This window comes from Podarcis cretensis (assembly GCF_951804945.1).
Source record: "Podarcis cretensis genome assembly, chromosome: 10".
Classification (NCBI taxonomy): domain Eukaryota; kingdom Metazoa; phylum Chordata; class Lepidosauria; order Squamata; family Lacertidae; genus Podarcis; species Podarcis cretensis.
In genome coordinates this window covers 32,374,152-32,396,022 of record NC_137179.1, presented here as the reverse complement: position 1 = coordinate 32,396,022, position 21,871 = coordinate 32,374,152, and the positions used below count along the sequence as shown (strand labels likewise).

The 21,871-nt window shown below is 43.7% G+C and overlaps 1 protein-coding gene across 2 annotated transcripts; it reads right to left on the bottom strand.

Moving 5' to 3' along the window:
- Positions 1 to 276: 276 nt before the first annotated feature.
- Positions 277 to 20,680, bottom strand: CCDC134 (coiled-coil domain containing 134). 2 transcript variants are annotated; one of them, XM_079993956.1, is made up of 8 exons: positions 20,518 to 20,680; positions 11,803 to 11,964; positions 8,591 to 8,703; positions 6,929 to 7,050; positions 5,153 to 5,237; positions 3,283 to 3,464; positions 2,008 to 2,079; positions 277 to 1,030 (listed from the first exon to the last, which is right to left on the bottom strand). In XM_079993956.1, exons 3-8 carry the CDS (start codon positions 8,691 to 8,693, stop codon positions 905 to 907), a joined length of 690 nt encoding a protein of 229 aa, XP_079850082.1. In that variant the 5' UTR covers positions 8,694 to 8,703; positions 11,803 to 11,964; positions 20,518 to 20,680; the 3' UTR covers positions 277 to 904. The 2 variants fall into 2 exon arrangements, with proteins under 2 accessions (XP_079850082.1, XP_079850083.1); XM_079993957.1 differs by lacking the exons at positions 11,803 to 11,964; positions 20,518 to 20,680 and adding an exon at positions 10,361 to 10,380.
- Positions 20,681 to 21,871: the final 1,191 nt, after the last annotated feature.

Genomic DNA, 21,871 nt, shown 5'->3' with positions numbered 1-21,871 from the left:
TTGTGCAGTAGTGGCACCGTTGATGACAAACAATAAATGTGTTAAGTCTTGAAAGTGCCACAAAAGTCGTTGTTCTTTTTGTTGCAGCAGACCAGTACAATATGGCAAAACTGTCAAGTGCAAATGCTCGTTGATGACGACCCGACCGTGCTGTTCATCTTCTCAAGCCAAAATTAACCACATTAATTCCCGTCCTCCTCCTCTTTTATGAGAAAAATGGTTTAACAGCCTTGTGGAAAAAGAGGAAGACTTTGACACCATAGAACCAGAAAGGAGTGTGGATTATTACGGCATTTTAATAACAGCACCTCTTTGACGTATCCTAGGTACATTCAAAAGGAGTATTCTGTCAGTGCGTGAATAATCCCAAGGAATCGATGTCCTTAACCCATAACTCTTAGAACCCTTAACTTTTTGAAGGTGATTCTGCTGCCCCCTCAAGTTAATCTTGCAACTCTGTGTTACCTTACCATTCTGACTGCACAACAATTCACAACCTCTGGTGTTATGAACTGCAGAGGTGGCATGAGCCAGAGGAACTTCCCTTTCACCGCCCCTCTCCCTACGCGTTACAAACTGGCAAAGCCACATGAAACAAAAATACACAGAGACATGAGGAACAGCCTCTGACAAACTCTGTACATTCCAGTTACTCGAAAAAGCCTTCCCGTAAGGGAAGATGGGCTCAAAGACCGCAATCTCTGCCTGGGGCGCTTCCCACAGCTCAATCCAGTCGTTAGCCAACGTCTTGCTGAAAGAAGAAACAAACTTCCAAAACCTTACAAATCAAAACCACAACATCCTGGCGTTTTCCTGAGGTCACCAAGGGACTGGGATGCGCCTTTCCCAGCAGCTTCCATCTCCCGCCCAGGGCAAGTCACGGCGACAGGAGCAGGTGGCGGCATTACAACTCCGACTGTGAGCGGGAGATGCGAGGCCCCTTGCGGATCTCCTTCCGCTTCTCCTCTTTCTTCCTTCGCTTCTCTTCCTCCCGGAGAGCCTTCTGGAATGTGTCTGCACTGGGGAAAAACTGACAGGGAACAGGATGAGCTCAGCCACGTGGGAACAAAGAGACAGTTCTGCGCACAAGCCTCACAGTTAGCCAATTACACCTGCTCCTGCCACTTACACCTGTTTTTCATATCTGTAGTTTCAGTGACTTGGATTCAGGAGGCTTCAGATTATATAACCCCACCCACAAATAATGGATTGGGGATAGTCTTCTTGGATCCGCACTACTGCTGTGCGTTGGAAATGGCATCTCTATGGAAAAGGGGGTTCCCAATAATCACTGGAATAGAGAACTTATTAGGATTCCAAAGTCAACTCTTGATTATGTCATGGAGCTACCTGTAGAACCCTAGTCAAGTGCCTCAGTCACCTCTGGGAATAAAATAAAGATAAAGAGGCTTTGTGCTGTAGTGTTGGACTAGGACCTTGGAGATCAGGGTTCACTGGGTGACCATAGGCCAGTCACTCATTCATAACTTAACTGACCTAACAGGGTCAGAAACAACACAACTATGTCACACATATCTATGTCGGCAAAAACTTTTGTTAGCTAATAACATGTATGGCATTATTTGCAAATCTGCGTTAGTAGGAACAAAAAACTAGGAAAGGTGTCAATGGGTGCAGCTCTCATGTCCTGAGCTATGATAATGATTCTACTCAAAAACCTATTTCCAGGGGCAATCTGCTTTGCAAAGCAGCTAAATCAGTCCAGATATGAAAGAGACAGAGAAAGAAATAGGCATCTGCAGCTGCCTTTGATGCAACATGCAACATGCATCAAGTACCAAACACAACTGAGCATGGCCACTGTGGGCAGCTGCAGATGAGATTTCTGTGTGGCAAGCTGAGCGCATGGTCAGTGCCTGCACCCAGCTGCAGTGCTGGGTTGTCACATCAGAAGGGGAACAGATTGTTCCTAGGTGCAATGCATTGGTGTGTGGCAAAAAAATAGGTAAAAACAGGTAGGGTGCACTAATGGCTTTATTATCTTACTTCAGAATTGTCTGTTTTAAAGGGGTTCCGGTATTCTGGAGATTTCTCACTTATTCCAAGCTCTTGAGCCATCTGCAGAAGAAAAATAGTGAAGATCAGCTTCATTCACATGTCTTGTAATCTTCTCACCCTCCTGCCTGCTTCTCAGTTCCTGCAACTACATCACCCGCCACTGAAGCTTCCCAGCCTCATTTGGTAGTTCAATGCAAATTCCGCCAAACGTGAAAAAACTATCCCTCCCAAATTAAGGGTACTGCAAGTGCAAGAAGTTTTGATGTCCCTTATGGGCTGAACCACTGATCTTGCAATTCATTCACTTGCTGTGTAAATAATCAGGGACCCGCATAGGCTGCGCACAAAGGTAGCATGGCTTAAAGGGTTGGTGCGAGCTAAAGCAGCCTATCAGAGACCAAGATGCAGAAATGTGCAGCCATACAGCTAATACGGGATTGCACATCACAGAACTCTGACATGGAAAACTCTTCCCTGCAGAAACTAGCATGTGACCATTGTGCAGATCCGTCATGCAGGTCAACAACACATGTATGCACCACCAAGGAAATACAACAAGTGAATAGTAAGAGAACCCATACAAGTAATGCTGGCACAAACCCCCCACCCCACAAAGTAGAAGAATAGAAGCATAACCACCCCACCCCACTCATCATTCCCTCCTCCCCCTCTTTTCTTCTTAATTGTTTAAACCATGCATAGGCAAACTTGGCCCTCCAGATGTTTTGGGACTACAATTCCCATCATCCCTGACCACTGGTTCTGTTAGCCAGGGATCATGGGAGTTGTAGTCCCAAAACATCTGGAGGGCCGAGTTTGCCTATGGATGGTTTAAACCAATTCATGAATCAAGAGCTTATATACTCACCACTAGTAATGAAACATGTAGATATTTTTCCACATTTATTATGCTATTTTTGTGATATACAAATGACATGAAAAAACTTGGTATACTTATTTGTATAACATTATTCTTGTTTATAAAATCCAATAAAGAAAGAAACAACAACACATGTATGAATCGATTATACTATTGCTGAGAAGCAAAAGTCATTACTACTCAGTGTGCACACAGAGTGTGAAATGCACATATAAGTTGCATATTACCATCTTTATGCAAGCTACCCAACAGCACCCTCCATATACAGATACTGAAACGACAGAAGCAACCCTTAGATTCTTGGTTTTCCTCAACTCATATTCCTTTACCCCGTATCGCCAACCTATTATCAGAGAAGAAATCAAACCAGCACACCGTCTTACCAATCCAAGGACTTGCGAGTGCGGACCTTGGTCAAATACACCTGTCTGATTGCAGAAGCCAATTCCCCAGCGGATCAGGTTGTTCCAGTTGGAGTTGCGGTCAAAGTAATGGTGTACTATCTTGGGAAAACGCAGGACTACATCACCAAAAAATGCAGTGTTCTCCACCACATGGGAATATGCTAGAGGTAAAGAGCCACAAATGAGAAATCGGGAGTTTTGCCGCTGATAGAGATCAGACAAGGTCCATGAGAATAAACATGGAATCCAAATGCAGGCTGCTTACCTCCTCAACACATTCTAACCATTCCTATTGCTTATGTGAGTGAGGAGAAGGGAGGGGAGACTAGAATAGAATAGAATAGAATCACAGAGCCTAGGGCTTGCCAAACGGAAGGTTGGCGGTTCGAATCCCCGCGACGGGGTGAGCTCCTGTTGTCTAGTCCCTGCTCCTGCCAACCTAGCAGTTTGAAAGCACGTCAAAGTGCAAGTAGATAAATAGGGACCGCTCCGGCGGGAAGATGTGTTTCCGTGCGCTGCTCTGGTTTGCCAGAAGCGGCTTAGTCATGCTGGCCACATGACCCGGAAGCTGTCTGCGGACAAATGCCGGCTCCCTTGGCCTATAGAGCGAGGTGAGCATCGCACCCCGAGTCGTCCGCGACTGGACCTAATGGTCAGGGGTACCTTTACCTTTAATCTATATTAGTGATTGTACAGAAAAGGGTTTGTATTTTATTCCAAGTTTATGAATACAGGAAAAGAGGGCTCAACCTTATGTACAGAGCATTTGAAAATAAAATATTGGTGGGACAGATTAATATGCTCACATCCAGATCTGTGAACTTCAGAAATCCAGAAAGCAAGCTAGCAGCCCACAAATCTGGCAAGGAACCCAAAGTAGTGTGTCATTCAATCTGACATAATTTTTCCTACAGCTATTCAAAGGAAATAGGAGTCGCATAGTATTTTCAAAATTATAAAAGAGAATGAATTCCAGGTGGGTTCAGGCTACCTATGATCAGTGCAAAGGAAAACTATTAAAACTATATCCTTCCCTTCATTACAGATATTGATGGCAGTAGCATTGTGGGGAGGAGGCTACTCCAGCTCATTGTCTAGGTGGCTGGCATCAACAGTTTAAATGAGGATTTAATTCTGGAAATCTGCATGGCCAAAAAACACCAGCTAAGAGCACAAGGTAGGATATCCTAATATACTAAATCAGTACCTTGGACAAAAGAATTGGAATCTCTGCTTCTCTACAGTTATGAAAATACAAGCACCTACCATTTTCATGCTGCAATAGCTTGAAGTCTGGCTGCCCTCATAGGTTCAATTGTGCTTCCTTTTCCACTCTCTTAATTTTTCTTTGCTCAACAAACATTTTTTAAAAGTGACCGGAAACATAACCAGCCAGTCTCAAATTGTAAATTAATGTACCTATCTGTAGACAATGCAAATCTGCATACATTTAGTCCAGTTACAAAACCAAGGGTTCCAGTTGCAGAATCCGACTGGGGGTGGGGAGAAACTGGCTATCAATCTGAATGAACCCACACGTCCCTGTTTAATGATACTGACCAGCCTTACAAGTGTTAACTTTCCATTATATGCACAGGCGAAATAATAAGATTCTGTTCTGCTTCATGTACCATATGCTATGTAGCCTCATTTGGCTCTGTTCCCATCCCAGGACCTTTGCAAATGTCAGAAATGATGACACACAAGAACAGAAGTGACAGGGGTGGCTAAGCAAGAGTCGCCAAAATGGCAACGAGAGCTGTAATGCCAGAACAGCTCATTGTTACAAACTTAATGGCTACAGAATGATGGATGGAGAAATCGGGATTATAAAGCAAAGAGCTCCCACCATCCTTTAGCTTCTCATCCTGAGGGAACGGCCCATCTGGAGGGACATCTGCTGCTATAAGTACAGCCCGCGAGTCTTCAAGAACCTGCACATCACAACAGAAAGCAGACATGGTAGATAGCAGCTCCTGCCAAAAACATCTCTTCCCCACACCTGTGCTGCCAGCAACAGCCTCTTCTCAGCCGCACACCCCCACCTCTTCTGCCTTGCTACAAATGCCCATCTGACACAGCCCTGACAGACGAGGAAACTTGGGGGAAATAACAACCTCAAAAGCCAGGAAACCAAATTGTGAGAATGAATATCCCAGCCCTTCAAAACACCTCACATTATTTGCGGAGGAACCAACAGCTGCAGTTCCTGGACTGAGTCTGGTTTCAACATGCTTGGCTGTAGCAAGCACAAAACACACAGGAACATTTGTGCTGCGACACAGTTACATCACACAGCACAAAATGGAGCTTGTTGGCCAAGCAGGTGGGGGGCCACAGACAAACAGCAACTGTATGAAGCCACAACCACCTTCTCCATGCGATGTGATGGTACCATCGATAAGCTGCAAATCACTTCTCAAGTACCTAGGTCTAATATAATACCTCAGCTATTCATTTAAACCCAACCCAAATACCAGCCCAGAAGAACAACTAAGATCTCATGCGGGTCCTGAATGTGCAGACCCATGCATTGGGCAAATCTCCAGTGTAAAGCAATCTATTTTTATGGAACAGGTGCTGAAAATGCTCTTCTACATACATACAGACGGTGACCATTTTGCATGGGGTTCCGTTCCTCGCTGCCATGCACATCAGCAGAGGTGCGCATAAGCCCATTCTGCCTCCATTCCATCCTTTTATGGGTCCAAAAGGACCCATGCATCGGCAGTTGTGCATCAATTGGACACACCTAAAATGGTCACTACCTGCCTAGGACCCTCGTACCTATGGGACCGCCTCTCCTGGTATGCCCCACGGAGGACCTTAAGGTCCATAAATAGCAACACCCTAGAGGTCCCGGGCCCTAAGGAAGTTAGATTAGCCTCAACCAGAGCCAGGGCCTTTTCAACACTGGCTCCGGCCTGGTGGAACGCTCTGTCTCATGAGACCACGGCCCTGCGGGATCTGATTTCTTTCCACAGGGCCTGTAAGACAGAGTTGTTCCACCTGGCCTTTGGCTTAGAATCAATTTGATTCCCTCCCCCTCTTTCTTTTTTCCTTTCTCCTCCTGTTAAGAGGCTGCATCTTAATGTTTTAATGTTGTATTTTAATCTTGTTTTTAAGTTGTATTTTAATCAACTTGTTTTTATTACCGGTTGTTAGCCGCCCTGAGCCTGGTCTTGGCTGGGGAGGGCGGGGTATAAATAAATTTATTATTATTATTATTATTATTATTATTATTATTATTATTACTCTGTAGATGGAAGTGTAAGAAAGCACTTGGTGAGGGTGCCTAAGGTAAGGCCTAGACCATCCTAGGCTATCTTCCCACAGTAGATTTAAAACCAGCAGACCCTAAGAGGTACCATCTCCCCTCCCCTCACAACCAACTGTGTCTGGAATGAGTGGCAGCCACTACATTCACCAGCAATTCACTGGAATTGTGAGGTGCTCATAGTGCCAATTCTCTGCCCCACCACCACTCTCAACCTTTTCCAGTAAAGAGGCATTGTTGACTAAGACACTACATTCTTCCTCTTAGGCCCCCCACACGCTTTTAAGATTATCTAACACCCCATAACTAAAAATAAATAAATCCTGCGCTCTGTTAGGCAAGGCTCACTTTGAAAAGACCCTTGAGCATGATGTCTATGATCTTGTATTGTTGGTTCACATCGTTGAGCTCAATCAGGTTCTTCAACGCATTCATCTGGTCTTTGCGTTTCACTTCGAACAGCTTCTTATCTGTAACTTGGTCAAGGATACCATGTGCTACAGAACATCCAGACTCTTGCCCCATATTCCCCTCCCCACAACCCACAGCACAATCCCAGCATCTTTTTTGCCCTTCACCCTGGGGCATTGTTAGGTATATAAAAAGACTTGGGGACTTCGCATAAAATGTGTATAGGCTAATTTCTATGTATGGATGATGGCTCTGAACCATTTTTTAAAATGTTTTAAGTTTAAGAAAAGAGAGGGAAGGCAATAGGAGATCTGGGGCCCACTCCATCAAAGTAGCCTTTACAAGGGACCAGGCTTCTTTTAACTACTGCAGCCAGTTTCTTTGAGGAAAAGCCAATGGCAAGAAATAAAGTTTATGGAGACTGCAAAGAATATCTGCTCTCGGTGGCCTGGCAGCTGTAAAGTAGAATCTATGGAGGATGACAGCATAAATTCAGAGGGAAGTACAAATGACAAGGGTTCACATTACCAATTAAAAGCAAGGGAGAGTCAAGGAGAAAAATACAACCTCTCCTGAAACAGAAAGAGCAGAGAAACTTTTTGCCCAGAGGAAGAACCATGTGACGTGCCATGCTGCAATCACCGTGTCAGCATAAAGAATCCATCTATTTCACAGCGGTCCTTTCCAACTTGATGAAGATCATGTGAAGAATGGCTTTCATACGGAGAGTATGGAGGGAAAAGTTGAGTGAGCTAGGAAGGAAGTGAAGCCTATTTGACATTACTGAGCCACGATGAGATCTCTCTCTCTCTCTCTCTCTCTCTCTCTCTCTTTAAGAGTGTTGGTATTGGGGTACACAGCTTATTTGGGAAGGACAAGGTCTTTATTCTTCTCACTCAGTACAACACTGCATATCTGAGAAAAATACACTAGGCCCAAGGGCAAAATGGTTGGTAATTCCTTTAAGAGTATTTGGGCAAGACAGGACATTTAGAATAAAAGGCATGCCTGACTTGTGGCCTCTTTGGCTCTGTCTTTGGAGACTTCAGGAGCATAATGAAGGTGCCAGACACACCTCTTCGGGGTGGGAGTTCCACAACTTAGGGGCCGCCACAGAGAATGTCTTATTCGCCACGCCACCCCCACCCCCAAGTCTCTGAAGGTGGAGGAACTACCAAGAGGGATCCACAGCTGCCGATCTTAGCAGCTGAAAGGGTCTGGAAGTTAGACAGCTGTGGATGCAAGAGAGGACTTTGCAGCGGTGGAGCTTCAACACTGGAATGCTCTTCCCAGGAGGTTCACCTGGCAGTAACTGATGTCCTTTTGGCACCAGGCAGAGACATTTTAATTCACGTGGGCCTTTCAGATGAGCTTTCCCCAGCCTAGTGATTAAGAATGCCCCTTGTGGTACGTATGTGTACCCTTTTGCAGTTTATATACTTTCACATGCACATGTACAAATCTACATGTTTTTCCAAGGCTTACAAATCCACTCCCTTTCTCCACCCTTGCTAAGCACAAAAGGGCCCCCTAACAAGCAACACTCTCAGTTACACCCCACTTTCACAGACAAAAATCAAGGCAATGAAAGAAGGATACAGATTTCTAATCCTGAATCAGGGGTTTTCTTCTCTGTGTCTGCAGTGACGCCTCTGGATAATATCAGCATAAAGAGAAATGTGAAGGCTCGAAAATAATCCATCCTTAAAATCCTGGAATGGAAAGAAGGAGGGAAAGGGGAGGGAGAATACTTTAATCATTCTAATGATTGAGGTTAAAGCACAGAAACCTCTCCACTCTCACTACCTAATTTATATTCATTAACATAAGCAACTCCCCATGTGTATGAGAAGACAACAAAGAGCTAAAGCAACAGACACTACTAGCAGTAAATGAACAGTAAACCTCTCTCTCATAGGCAAAGTTTCAAGACTGAGGTTCAGCATACAGGTGGGCGCCCAACTACATTGAGAGGGCACCACATTGGCTACCTCTGTACTCATTTCACAGGCCATGTCCTGGCTTTATCTGCATGCTCCAATCCACCCACTTCTTTACCAGCCTTGCAGCCAATCTGAAAGTTACTGTTTTCCCTGGCAATGAGGATATTTACTTGTGCTTCAGCATCGCCACAAACATCATTGTGTGCAAATCCAAACCACAGGTCTCACATCCACAATCTGATCAATATACAAAAACAGGCTTGAAATTTCTAGTCCATGAGTGGCTCAATATAGTAAAACAGAAATTGCGATTACCGGTAACTGCTGTTCTTTGGCCAAATCCCATACGAACACAAGCCAAATCTCAGAGACGCCTAGAACTCTGAGCATGAGGCTCTCCCATCCCTCCCTTTAACTGGCGTTCTGCCCACCAAAAAACCTGTTCAGCTTCTTCCTAATGCTGCAGGTGTGCAACAATGGTATCTGCAGCCCTTAAACCAGGGAGGGTGGGCTGGCTAAGTGACTGCACAACAGCAGTTTCCCAGTAAGTGTGCAATCCCACAAATGGGAGGACTATAGCCTTCCCTACTGAGCAGAGGGAATAGAAGTCCATCACCCTGCAACACTGCTCTTCCAACCCTGGTTTAATTTCTGCCCTCAATGGTCACTGCATTCTGCCAGAGAAAACATCATGAGGCCACTTCCACTTGGCTGGCATGCAGACAGCTGCAACTGAGACGCATGTCTGCAGTGCTGAAGATGGCTGAGCTTCTTGTGGAGGATGTGTGAATCTCCAGAAATAATAAACCTAGCAAGGGTCTGGGAAGAAGCTCAAAAAGCTCTACTCCTTCTTGAACAGTCAATGAAATTTAGCACCTCTTTTTCTAAACTCACAAGTGCAATGCAAGTAAAAATCAAATGGCCGTATGGACATCTAATGAATGCAATTCACACTTCTGCTCATCTGAAGGATTTGAAAAGATGATTGACAAAACTGTGGTTTGCTTAATGTGAAATGAATATGGTAGTAATTCCAAAATAGGCCTTAATGCAAGGCAGTCCTTATGCACCATCAAGAATCGCAGAACACAATGAAGCACAATCATTTCCATACACTTTTCTCACTGAAATGATTGTCTTCAAAACCGCAACCTTGATGGTGAGATAATCCATTAAATGTGTTGCTACTGGTTCAGACTGCTTAGTCATCAACGGTGACAGAACATGAAGCATCCTCTTAGGCCAGGAAGTCTGAACAGGAGGAAGCCTGAGTCAATTCTGTAAGAAGTTGTTTCATGCAGTAAGAGAAACCTGATTAGCGTTCAACAGGAATTGCTGCCAGATGAATGTTAATGGAAGACTAGGCTATGAGAGTACAGTGCTATTCCCTAACTGAAAAGATAATCCAGTACATAATGTACATTACAGAAATGTGCCGCATTGTGTCTAGACGGTTCCATGACATGTTGAATGTTGTGACGAACGCAAATCAAAGTGGTCTGAAATGAAGTCAAAAAATGGTGCAATGACTCCATCTCTAACCACCTTTTTAAATCTTTGATGGTTCATCTGTCTTCCTACATTCAGATTAAAATAACACACAAAAACATGGTTGAGGGATTATCTCAGAAACATTTAGTCAGAACAGAAAAGGACAAAAAATGTGATATATAAGATATCAATAGGATTTATTTCCTAATGTGAATTGGCCCCACTTGAAGTAGGGCTGTGTGTTTCCACATTACTGCCTAAGTACTAAACTTGCTACCAAGTGTTGTGATCTCCATGACTCTGCTGGGGGCGGGGTGTGATTGGCAGAGTGTGTCAAGAGGAGGAAGAAGATGATAACCCCAGGATGGGAGGTAGCAGCAGTTTGGGCAATGATGTAAAGGAGGAGCCTGACATACTGCCACTGGGCCCCAGTCTCAATTTGAGGAATGAGAATAGTCCAAGCAGTGATTTTGAGGAGGGTCCTCACCCAAAGCCGCTGTGGGGCCACCTGACACCACAGAGAGGGAGGGGGTGTCAAGGATGTCCTGACCCCATCCCTGGGGAAGAAGATTCCCCTAGGAGCAGAGGTGGTGGCTGGTAAATCAGGAGAGCAAGCCAGACAGGAAGGAGGTGGGCGAGGAAGGGGAATTGGAAGGGTGGATGGCAGGCACAAACAGACCCAGTTAAAACACACTTCCAGTACTCTCACCCTCCCCTTCCGGGCTTATGAATTTGGCCACCCCTGCCCAATAACATTAAGGAAAATGGTTCCTACATGTAGATGGCAATTTACAAAAATACCAGCAAGGCAATATGCCTTTATTGTTTAAAAATGGCAAGATTTCCAATTACATGGAATGCTACAGTTTTATCAGTTATATGGGGATCAGAGTTACCTATTCATGGAAATAAATCCAAATAGGCTTTGACTTGTCCACAAAACAGCTGCCACCTGCATTGACAAAGAGGGAATTATAGACTGCAGTAAGAATCCTAATTAAGTTGTGTGTTTTGAACACAACATGCTTTGGAGTATAAAGAGCTTATACCTCAGGAGACAGGTGCGCCTACAGAGAACATGTTTTCATTATCTGTAGACATTTTTCCTATGTAAATTTATTCAAGATATTTAAGATTGGTTCCACCCATGCAATTACTATTGAGAAAATTATATTAGGTATACCCTACCATTATAAAGAAAGAGTGTTTGCCCAGAGTAATATAGACTTATAGTTATCTTTTTAAAAGATTTACTATAAAAGAAACTGGGAGTATGACAACAGCAGACTTTTATTACTGGTTAAAAATCTACTTAGGTACAAGCACATCTCAGAGCACAGCTTAATTTAAGGACAAAAACAAAACAAAGACCTCTACCTGGTAATTCAAATAAAGGAAAGTAGAACAACTTGTTCTGGCTATTGTGATGCTCACTAAACCACATCAGGCAAAGCTGTCAGTCAATGATCATCCAGAAATTTTTTTTCTATGAATCTTCTTCAGCAACATCACAATTGTGTTCTTCTCAGTTGAGTTTATCTGCAACACAAATTAAAATTGTTGAGGAAGAGTCCACCTATCAATACCAATGTTTTCCCTAAAGGCAAACTTTACCACACACAAGCTCAAATATATTAAAACCTGTGGGGCCAACCTAAATTTAGTGACATGGGATCCCTTCACTTCCACATCCCAAAAACTGAAACCTTGGGTAACAGTTTCTGCTTCAGCAATAAAAATCTACATTGATGGATTTCAAGAGAAAGTCCAGTCTCATCAACCTTTTACAGGAGACATATTCTAGAATATTCTAGAAAATATACTCTGCTAGAAAATTCTCTGGGGAATATTCTCCACAAACTGTAAATTCTAATGTAAGAACTAGTTTTACAACCCACATTTTAAAAATCTTGTGAGGATAAAATAGGAATGAGGAAAGGTATGTACACCACCCTGAGCTCCTTGGAGGGAAGATGGGATATAAATGCAATAAAGACATAAACAAAAGCAACAAACAGGTATTATGCAAGCAAAGAGGCAAATGCAAATGAAAACCATCCAGACTGGAACTGTAAACATCTGGTCATTTAGATACTTAAACAGTTGGTGCTAGAATTTGGAAAAGCTCTTGATTTATAAAGTTTTATTATATGTGGCGCCCAGGAATTTGAGATATTTTCCCAAGTAAGCACCCGCAGTGGTGGAAGACGCCTCCTGTCTGTTCCTGGGATTCCAAAACAAATTTGGAAACAGATGGAGCTGGCTAGTGAGAGATCGGTTGGTCCACTGGGAGCTTACAGTCCAGACTGTGAAGTGAATGTTAAGTACCAATTACACTGTGCATAAAAGGACTTTCACAATGAGAAAATAATAGGTTTTATTCCATGAGCAATATCAAAGCAAGTTGTAGTGGCTGAAAGCTACACACACCGATGGGGCGAAAAATCCATTAAGCGGCATTAAATACTGTAAAGAGCATTCTGTGGCACAAGCTTATCTCAGGTACTTGCCATAGATAAGAGCATGCTCCTATTTTTACCTCCAAGAGAGCATGTTTGGTAAAGTAATGCAAAGATGCACCAGTATTCTTGACATTGTCAGGAATTTAGGATAGCCTTACAGCAACCAATGGCTACTAGGCTTGATGGCTATGTTCTGTCTCAGCTGTCAGAGGCAATATTTCCATGGAAGATGATGATGAGGAGGATGATGTGGATGATGATCAATGAAGTTTTCAGGGCAGTACACAACAGCATAAGAAGAGCTTCCTGGATCAGGCCAATTGGCCCAGTTAATCCAGCAACCTGTTCTCACAGTGGCCAGCCAGATACCTATGGGAATCCCACAAATGGGAACATGAGCACAAGGAGCACTCTGCCCTCTTGTGGTTTCCAGCAAGTGGAACTCAAAAGCATTACTGCCTCCAACCACAGAGGCGGAACATAGTCATCATAGCTAATAGCCATCACCAATAGCCCTCTCCTCCATAAATTTGTATTTTGCAAGTTGGTGGCCATCATCTCCCCTGGTGGGAGCACATTCCAAAGTTCAGCTATGAAGTAGTATTAGCTGTAGTAGTGCTTTCATTTATCGTTCCTGAATCTTCCAACGTTCGGCTTTATCGGATAGCCACGAGTTCAAGTGTTGGGAACAGAGGGAGAAAAGCTTTTCTCTGTGCCACGCATTTTATAAACTTTATTTCTGGTTTACTTAAGCAACTTACATACCATTTAGCTACAACAGACTAAGTTGTTTACAAAGATACAATACAACTGATGAGAATCAGTGAAGAAAGCTATAAAATTAAACTACCATTAAAAGGCCTGCTGGAATAAAGTAAGTCCTGTCCAACTCTACCATTCTATGAATTGCATTTGCTACTATCTCCCGCTTCACTCAGTTTGACAAGGTCATTTTGGAGCTCTTCACAATCTCTCTTTGTTTCAGTGACCCTGAATAGTATATACAGAAAACAGTAAGATGCAATAAATAAATAAATAAATCAACAATTGAAGTCATACAATTATTCAACTAACAAAAATAATAGAAAGTGCACTCCTATTAATACTTTCCTAGGAGCAAGTGCCACTGAACACAAAGGGACTTGGTTCCAAGGAAGCAAGCTCTTAAAATGTTTTTGCTATCCAGTTTTGTTTTCCAGATGTTATGATTATTGATTGCTATTTCCTTTTCTGATCTCCCCACACCCCAATCTTTACTTTGGTTCAGTACTTCTGTTTCAGAAATCCAACCTATTTCAGTCCATCACAGCACAGCTGCGGCCCATCCACAGATATTTTCCAGTCATGTTATCGGTGCAACGCTGAAATTGATCAGAGATACCTTTCTAATTTGGGGTGGGACTGTGGCATTTACCAGCAGGGCTATTTTCCTTTATGAGAGCAGAAGCTGAAAATGTTGTATACAGCGACAGATGTACATGCCACCAGTAGCTTCCATGAGACAGAAGGAAAGGTGATATAATAGAAGATATCTGCCAAGACTTAAACCATGAGGAAAATGAAGTGGTGGCAATTGACAGTACTACTACGACCACCACAACCACCACTATATCATCTTTACTCTTTAGCACAGGGTAAATGTGACACATAAATATTCCACTAGAGAGCCATGCTCAGTCCTGCCTCAGCGAACAAGACAGCAAATGACTACATACAGAGAAGTTAGACCCGCTCCACGAGAGGGGCTAATGGAAATCAGAGCAGCTTGCTGCTCTTAATTGGAGGGTTAGAGGAATTGCAGTTTGCTGCCAGGCTTTCTGGTTCACCAATTTTCCTATGGCTTCCTAACCATTATCCGTACAAAATAAAACAGGGCTGAAAGAGAAAGACACACCAGCCTTTCATCTTGAAGCTTTCAACATTTATATATAACCCTGCTCCAATAAAGCCTTTTCCTTTTTTCCAGTTCTCATAATTCCACATACAGGGGCGGCGGCAGAAGGGGGGCTCCTCCAAGAACATTGGCTTCTCTTAGCCGGTTTTAACAAATAAAGGAGAATAAAACCTAATTCCAATATAATTTAAACTTCTTAAGAAGAACTGAAAATACTTTTAAAGGAGGCAGGTGAACTATAGCTGCATGATTAAGAGCAGAAAATTAAATTACCAGCCCAGTGTCATCATGCATTGAACCAAATGTTGCAAAGAAAATGCATATGTGTTTAAATCTTAAGCATTCCAATAATTCCTCTGACTGTAATGGATTCAAGTGTGTAATACAAGGTAAAAGGTAAAGGTACCGCTGACCGTTAGGTCCAGTTGCGGACAACTCTGGGGTTGCACGCTCATCTCGCTCTATAGGCTGAGGGAACTGTCGTTTGTCCACAGACAGTTTGTCCGGGTCATGTGGCTAGCATGACTAAGCCGCTTCTGGCGAACCAGAGCAGTGTGTGGAAATGCTGTTTACCAGTGTACATATTCATACAAAACTGACAAAATGGGCAACGGTCAGGTACTAGACCTCTCCATTCAGCAGCTTAGCCAAAAAAACTTTTGTTCAATTGACCTCTTCAGGTTCTGCCTGTACAATGAACAAGATGCCATCAAGGATGCCAGGAACAATGAACGAGATATTCAAGTCTATTTGCTTTGCTTGGCATTCGCAATTTCCATCGTGCAATGCAAACAGTGCTTCAGAATCCTGACTGTGCATCACAATCCTATGAGTATTTACTCAGAACTGAGTCCCGCCCTGTTCAGTGGGACAAGTCTGAACCCAGCAACCTAAATATTAAGGCTATGTATCGTGCTAATACTAGGCCCTGCCAATGCAAAAATGTGGTGCTGCAGATTAGCTGGCCTTTGTTTTATAAGGCTTATATTATACACCTTCATTTTGAAAGCTCAAAAGCCAGCGTGAGCAAGTTCTGGTGGCCATTATGCCTCCCACCTAAGCTCCCTGCTGCAATCCATGTCTTCGCCTACTCGCTTCTCCTATGCACTGCAGGACAATACTAGAATTCCATTTGCTGCAGCAGGCAGGCGACCTGATGCTCAAAGTAACTTGTGGAGCAGCAGGGGCTCTCTTGGCACTGCTGAGGTTTTCCCAGGAGACAAGCTGGATCTCAGGTGGAGATTCACTCACCAACCCCTACCAGGTTTGGATCCGGGGAGATATAGGTTCAAATACCCTGCTTCGCCATGAAGCTTATTGGGCAGCCTTGGGCATAAGCACTTTCTCTCGGCCTAAAAAATGATACCAAAGAGTTGTTCTGAAGATGAATTAAGAATTTGCGGAGCCCTCTGTGCACCTGAAGGTTTCCACAGAACCTTTTACAAGTTGGGTTGGGCAGAGCTAGAAGAGAAAAGCTTCTATTTCAACAATCTGGGGGTGGAGGAGAGAAGAGTCATCGCTTCCCAGTGCTCAGAGGGTAAACATCCAATTTATTTGCGTTTACCCCCGGGGGCATTCTGAAAAGCTCAGCTATCGGACTGTCATCTGCACACTGCTATTCTATCAATTAGGAAGCGGTGAGCAACACAAAAGTAGGACATAAACCTGTCAGAATATAGGTTACGAAGGATTTGAGAAAGCACCATCAAGTGCCCTTATCTTTTGCAGCCTCCTTTCCCAACACAAATGCAAAGAACACAAGAGAAGCAAAGATGAGCATCATGGGGGCATCCTTTGGGGGTGCATTAAATGCTCAGTGTTCCCTGCAGATCTGGAAAGGGTCCCTGGGAGGGGAATATATGGGAGGAGAATATCAAGACACAGCAATTGTATACAAGATTTAATATCCAACTACAGAAGCAGCAGCATGTTTTATAACAACAATCTGCTTCACACACTGAAAAATATGTCTGAGAATTCATTTACTGGAGCAAATCCAGAATCATATCTGTAAAAAAATATCTTGTCATTTGCAAACATTAAACTGAAGCACTGTAAAAAAAATCACTTTGGATTCTGCTTCTTTCTGCAGTATTCAGCAGGCAGCCACTGGTAGGATCCAGGCATGCTATTCTATATTAGCAGCATACCACATATCCAGGATGAGAGGCAGAATATAATATAATATAATATAATATAATATAATATAATATAATATAATATAATATAATATATATCATATCATATCATAAGCATATTAGCAACATGGCAGGTGCACCTACACACAAAAGCCAAAGAGCAAAACCAAAACTCTCCAAAGGGCTATATGAAGGGTAACTAATATGATGCCCTCCAAATATTGTTGGGCTGCAGTCCCCATCATAATTCACCTTTCGCTGTGCTGGCTCTGGCTGATGAGAGCAACAGTCTAAGAACAGACTGAGGCCACAATACTGGATACCCCTGAATATACTGCCCAAAATAGGCAGGAAGGTAGCATAGTGAATATAGCACTATCACATTGCAATCTTGTATATGCCTTCTCATAAGTAATCTCCATTGAGTTTGAATGGGACTTACTCCTAGGTGAGTGTTTATTAGACCACAGCCTTAGTCTAGGGATTGGGATAAGGCAAGCATCCCCAACCTGCGGCCCTCCAGATGTTTTGGTCTACAACTCCCATGATCCATAGCTAACAGGACCAGTGGTCAGGGATGATGGGAATTGTAGTCCAAAACATCTGGAGGGCCGAAGGTTGGGGATGCCTGGGATAAGGCATACTATGAGCCTCAGGGACACACATGGTTGCGACTTGAGCACCACATTCTTCTCTTATAATATTGTGTTCTTACAATATGTAATCAAACTAGCACCAGGTGAAGAAGCTCAGTGTCAGAAGCAAGTTCCATTCGTTGTGCAGCCATGGAGACGAGACATGAAGTAGAAAAGGATAAAGAGTGGAGGCAAATATAACAAGACAGTAAGAGGTGTAGTTTCCTCAACAGAGGGTGGGACAATCCGCTTCCAGGCTTAATTCAAAGTGCTGCGTTTGACCTTTGAAATTCTGCATAACATAAAACCTTCGGATCTACATGAATGCCTTTTCCCATACATACAAGCCCATGCCCAAAGATCATTACTGAAGGTCTTTCTACAATCACCAACGCAAACAGAAGTGTGCAAGATTGCGATGAGGAAAAGAGCCTTCTCAGTAGTGGCCCCCTATTATGAAACACTATGCCTAGAAGAGGCGCATCTGGCACATACGCTGATGGCTTTTCAGTGCCAAGGAAAGCCAACTTCTATTCTCCCAGGTCTTTCAACATCCTCTCATTCTTAATTAATATTATTAGTAGACATCTACATTTATTGGGGCTGTCTTGCTCTTTGGTCTTATGTTTTTAGCTCTTACGAGGTGGTTTCTGCTCTCCAGGTGACAAGGTGAATTTGAGTGTAATGGTTATAAACAATCTGTGTTGTTTGGGAATGTTTTGCATTTATATTGTATTATTTGTATTTTATTATTTTGTAACTTTTTGTTGCACATTGTCCAGAGATCAGTGTTACGGGGCGATTATCAAATGCTAAATAATAGTAAATCCAATAGTTAATCTGTAAGAGGATCCACATGGAATCACTGGTATTGGCTTCAAGAGACAAATGACATAACTACAAGTAATAAAGAGAGTTGCAAAGGTCGCGTTCAAGTTCAACAGTAAAGAATAGCAGGAGTGTCTTGAACATAAATTTCATGGGAAGTAAATGTTTAATGCAGTTACAAGTATAATTAAGGGTTTAAGGCTGCAATCCTACAAACACTAGAAGCCAGCTCCATTGCAAGTAAATAACAAGATCAAAACAAATGCCACACTATAGTCACTATCAGAGAACTAAAAGAGACACTATCGTTTAAGTTGACAAATTTGGAAAAAAACTAGTTTAATGCAATATGCCATAGGAAAAGTCATTCATGTAGTGGAAGGTGTGTGAGAGAGAGCACAGCAGTTACAGCAACCGATTCGGGGGCTTTGCAGATTCATCCTCCTCAAAAACTTAATCTGCAAGCAAACTCATGTTCCAAAATCATCCAACACAGTAACGAGCAAGGCCTTGGAGTTTGTGGTAGTGATGGCAGTAGTAACTGAGCTTCTTCATGCCTCAATTTACTTCTGTAGAAAGATATGTGATTTAACATGTATACTAAAGAAGCTGTCAAAACCAACCTCAACCCTTTATTACTTATTATCCATGCAAGTGACCTCTTTCAAAAACAACATCCAGATATTCCTCCTCTGGCATCTGTGATAAATGGTATTGGATTCCAGAGAGATACAAGGTTATGTCTAGATTCAGGGCCTTTCTATTCTAGGCCCTCCTAGGGTATTGTTTTTTATATGCGCAACTTGACCAAAAAAAACCCCCAACAACCTCAATTTGCAACTACCGGGGTTGGTATTCAGCTAACTTGGACTCAGAGTAGATCCACTAAAATGAACCTTAATTAATTTCAATGGGTCAACTCTTGGGTAAAATCTAGGTGCATACTATTCCAGTTTCCCCAAATATCTGCAAACTGAGAGCTTTTCAGAATGTGTGGCAAATATGTGCAGATCTCTTTGACCATTTTTAAAAAGATTGTTTCAGATAATCCAAAATATATATATATAAAACGTTGCAAGACTGAACTTGTATAGTAGCTACTAGATAACATGAGAAGAGTTTGTGGTGCTAACTAAAAAACGAATCTATAAAAATATTTTTTCTCTCTCTTACCAACACAGAGCAAATAATTCATTTTGCATTTTGTGCGTCTATATAAAATCAAGATCAAGGTGAAACCCCTTTTGCTGCTTAGTCTTGGGACTCAGGATGCGATGGGTACAAGGTGCCGGAGGAAATGCGGGCCTGCTGATCAGGGAATACGACAAGTGCAAAAGACCCGAACAGACACGGCGCGGAGGAGAGCTTTGCACCTTAATTCACCACCAAAATCATCATTACTAAGGTGTAGACCAGAGCACCTTCCTCTACTAGTTTAGAATGACTGCTGTGACAGGATCCTCTTTCTTTGTGGCATCGATCATGATCATTCCGCAGCTATTTCTTCCGAGGGGCGACTCACCAGCGGACAGCATGAGCTACGTGGTGATTAAATACATCTCTGTAGTCTAGTTTAACACCCCGGAGGACCTCGCTTCCCAAAGGGCGCGACGCTGGCAACCCCCGCGCGCTCCCCCAAGTTTGCAGAGACAAGTTCTCGGCCGCCTCGCTCAGCCTTCCTACGCGAGCAGCGAAGAAAGCGAGGGCGATCCTCACTCGCTCCCCGCAGCCGCGCGGTCCTTCCCGATTCCAGGCAGCGGATCGCCCAAGCGCGCGCTCTCCCGCGGATCCGCGGCTGCAGCAGAAGTCCGATCCCCGCCACCTGCTGCCGCCGCCGCCCCCCTCCCTGGTCGATCCACTGGGGCTCCCGGGACCTCCCGCTTCCTCGGGGCCTGGCTCTCCCGAAGGGCTTCGGCGTTTCCATTCTGCCCTCCTTCTCCCTCCGCTGCATTTGCAAGATCGGAGGCGCTCAGAACTACGGAGCAGTTTGCTGCCAGCCTGGCAGTTGCAGGCAGCGCGATCTGGGGTTCGGGAACCCAACCTGCCCGTCGAGAACCAGCTTGGCATCGCACGGGGTGGAAGCTGCCCGCTTCCCAAGCGACCCTCGCTCTCGAGCCCCTGGGAAGGAACCTCACCTGCATTGCCCAGAAAAGGGCACGCGGCGTCTCCAGTCGTCCCAGCAGCAGCAGCAGCAGCAGCTCACTCTGGCGAGGCTGGCATGCTGGAGCCGCTCTTCCTTTTCCCGGCAGCTTTCCCCAGCGGACTGGCCTCGCTTGCTAAGCAAACCAGCATGCCCTGCACGGGTGCGTCATTTCCTCCGTGTGCTTCCCAGAGGCCTCTGTGTTGTAGTTCTTCCAATGGGTAGCTCTCTCCCCAGCACCACGTTTACAAAGCTGTAAGCAGGGGAAGCAGCCACGTTAACTAATAGGGGGAATGCCAGGTGCTGATTTGCATGGTGGGTGGTGAATTTTAAAAAACCAGAAACCCACACACAGAATTTCGGAAGCAATTACTGTACTGCACATAGTGGGAGAAGCAGCGTGTAAATCATAATAAGCATTGAAAGGCAATTAGAGGAGTTCTTTAGACTGCGCGCAAGTATGGTCCGGGAGAAGCGGGGTGAGCGCAGGAAGCAATTAGTGATTAATGAGAACACCTGCTTGCTGTTTAATCAGTTGCAATAATAATTAGCAAGCACAGTTACTCTGTCTCTGTTATAAATATGAAGGACGCTTCTACCAATATCCATCTGGCTAGGCTGGGACATGAGAGGTGCCTCGCTTTACAAGCCCCAACAATTGCATGATCACAGCAGGCAAAAATAACTGCATTGCTGGACGTTACTCCCAAAGTAAGACAAGTTGAGATCACTGGGATTTACCCTTAGGTGAGTGAGAATAGGATTTCCAGCCTTTCCAGTCACTTATGAGCAATAAATTATTAAATTTTATTTATTTGTTGCTTTTTTAAATTAGAGACTTGGAAGTGATTATGTTTCGCTCAACCACAAGATGAGCACCAAAACCACAATGGCCAAATCATAGCTAAGCCCAGCTGCCTGAGTGAAGAGGAATGTCCTATTACCTAATGCAAAAAGCAAGCAACACTTTGCACTAACGAACGGGTCTACTGCCCTCTGAGCACTCCTAGAAGCTGCACATGGGAAATAGTCTCAAATGACCATTGTAGGTTTTAGGTAGGTTCATACAAAGAAAGGTAGTCCTTGAGATACTGGAATCCTAAGCGGTTTAAGGCTTTAAGAGGCCAAAGCCAGCACTTTGGAAAATGCAATTAGCACACTTAACCTAAGTAACTTTCTCGAAGCTTTCATGATTGTCTCAGGGAAACAAACCAGCAATATCTTGTTCCCAGAGCACTTAAGTCATTTTTGTTCATCTCCAATGCATCCATTGTGCTTCAAATTACTGTGCATTACATGTCTCAGAGCTACATCTTACATGCACCCAGTGGGCTAGTGTCCGTGGCATC

What these genes read in the sequence shown, in the direction of transcription:
- CCDC134 (XM_079993956.1), bottom strand. Translation starts at nt 8,693, where the DNA reads ATGGATTATTTTCGAGCCTTCACATTTCTCTTTATGCTGATATTATCC. An exon ending in TGCTCAAGGGTCTTTTCAAA is followed by an intron (nt 5,238 to 6,928) that starts GTGAGCCTTGCC and finishes TGTGATGTGCAG; the next exon opens with GTTCTTGAAGACTCGCGGGC. An exon ending in ACTCGCAAGTCCTTGGATTG is followed by an intron (nt 2,080 to 3,282) that starts GTAAGACGGTGT and finishes TTTCTTCTGCAG; the next exon opens with ATGGCTCAAGAGCTTGGAAT.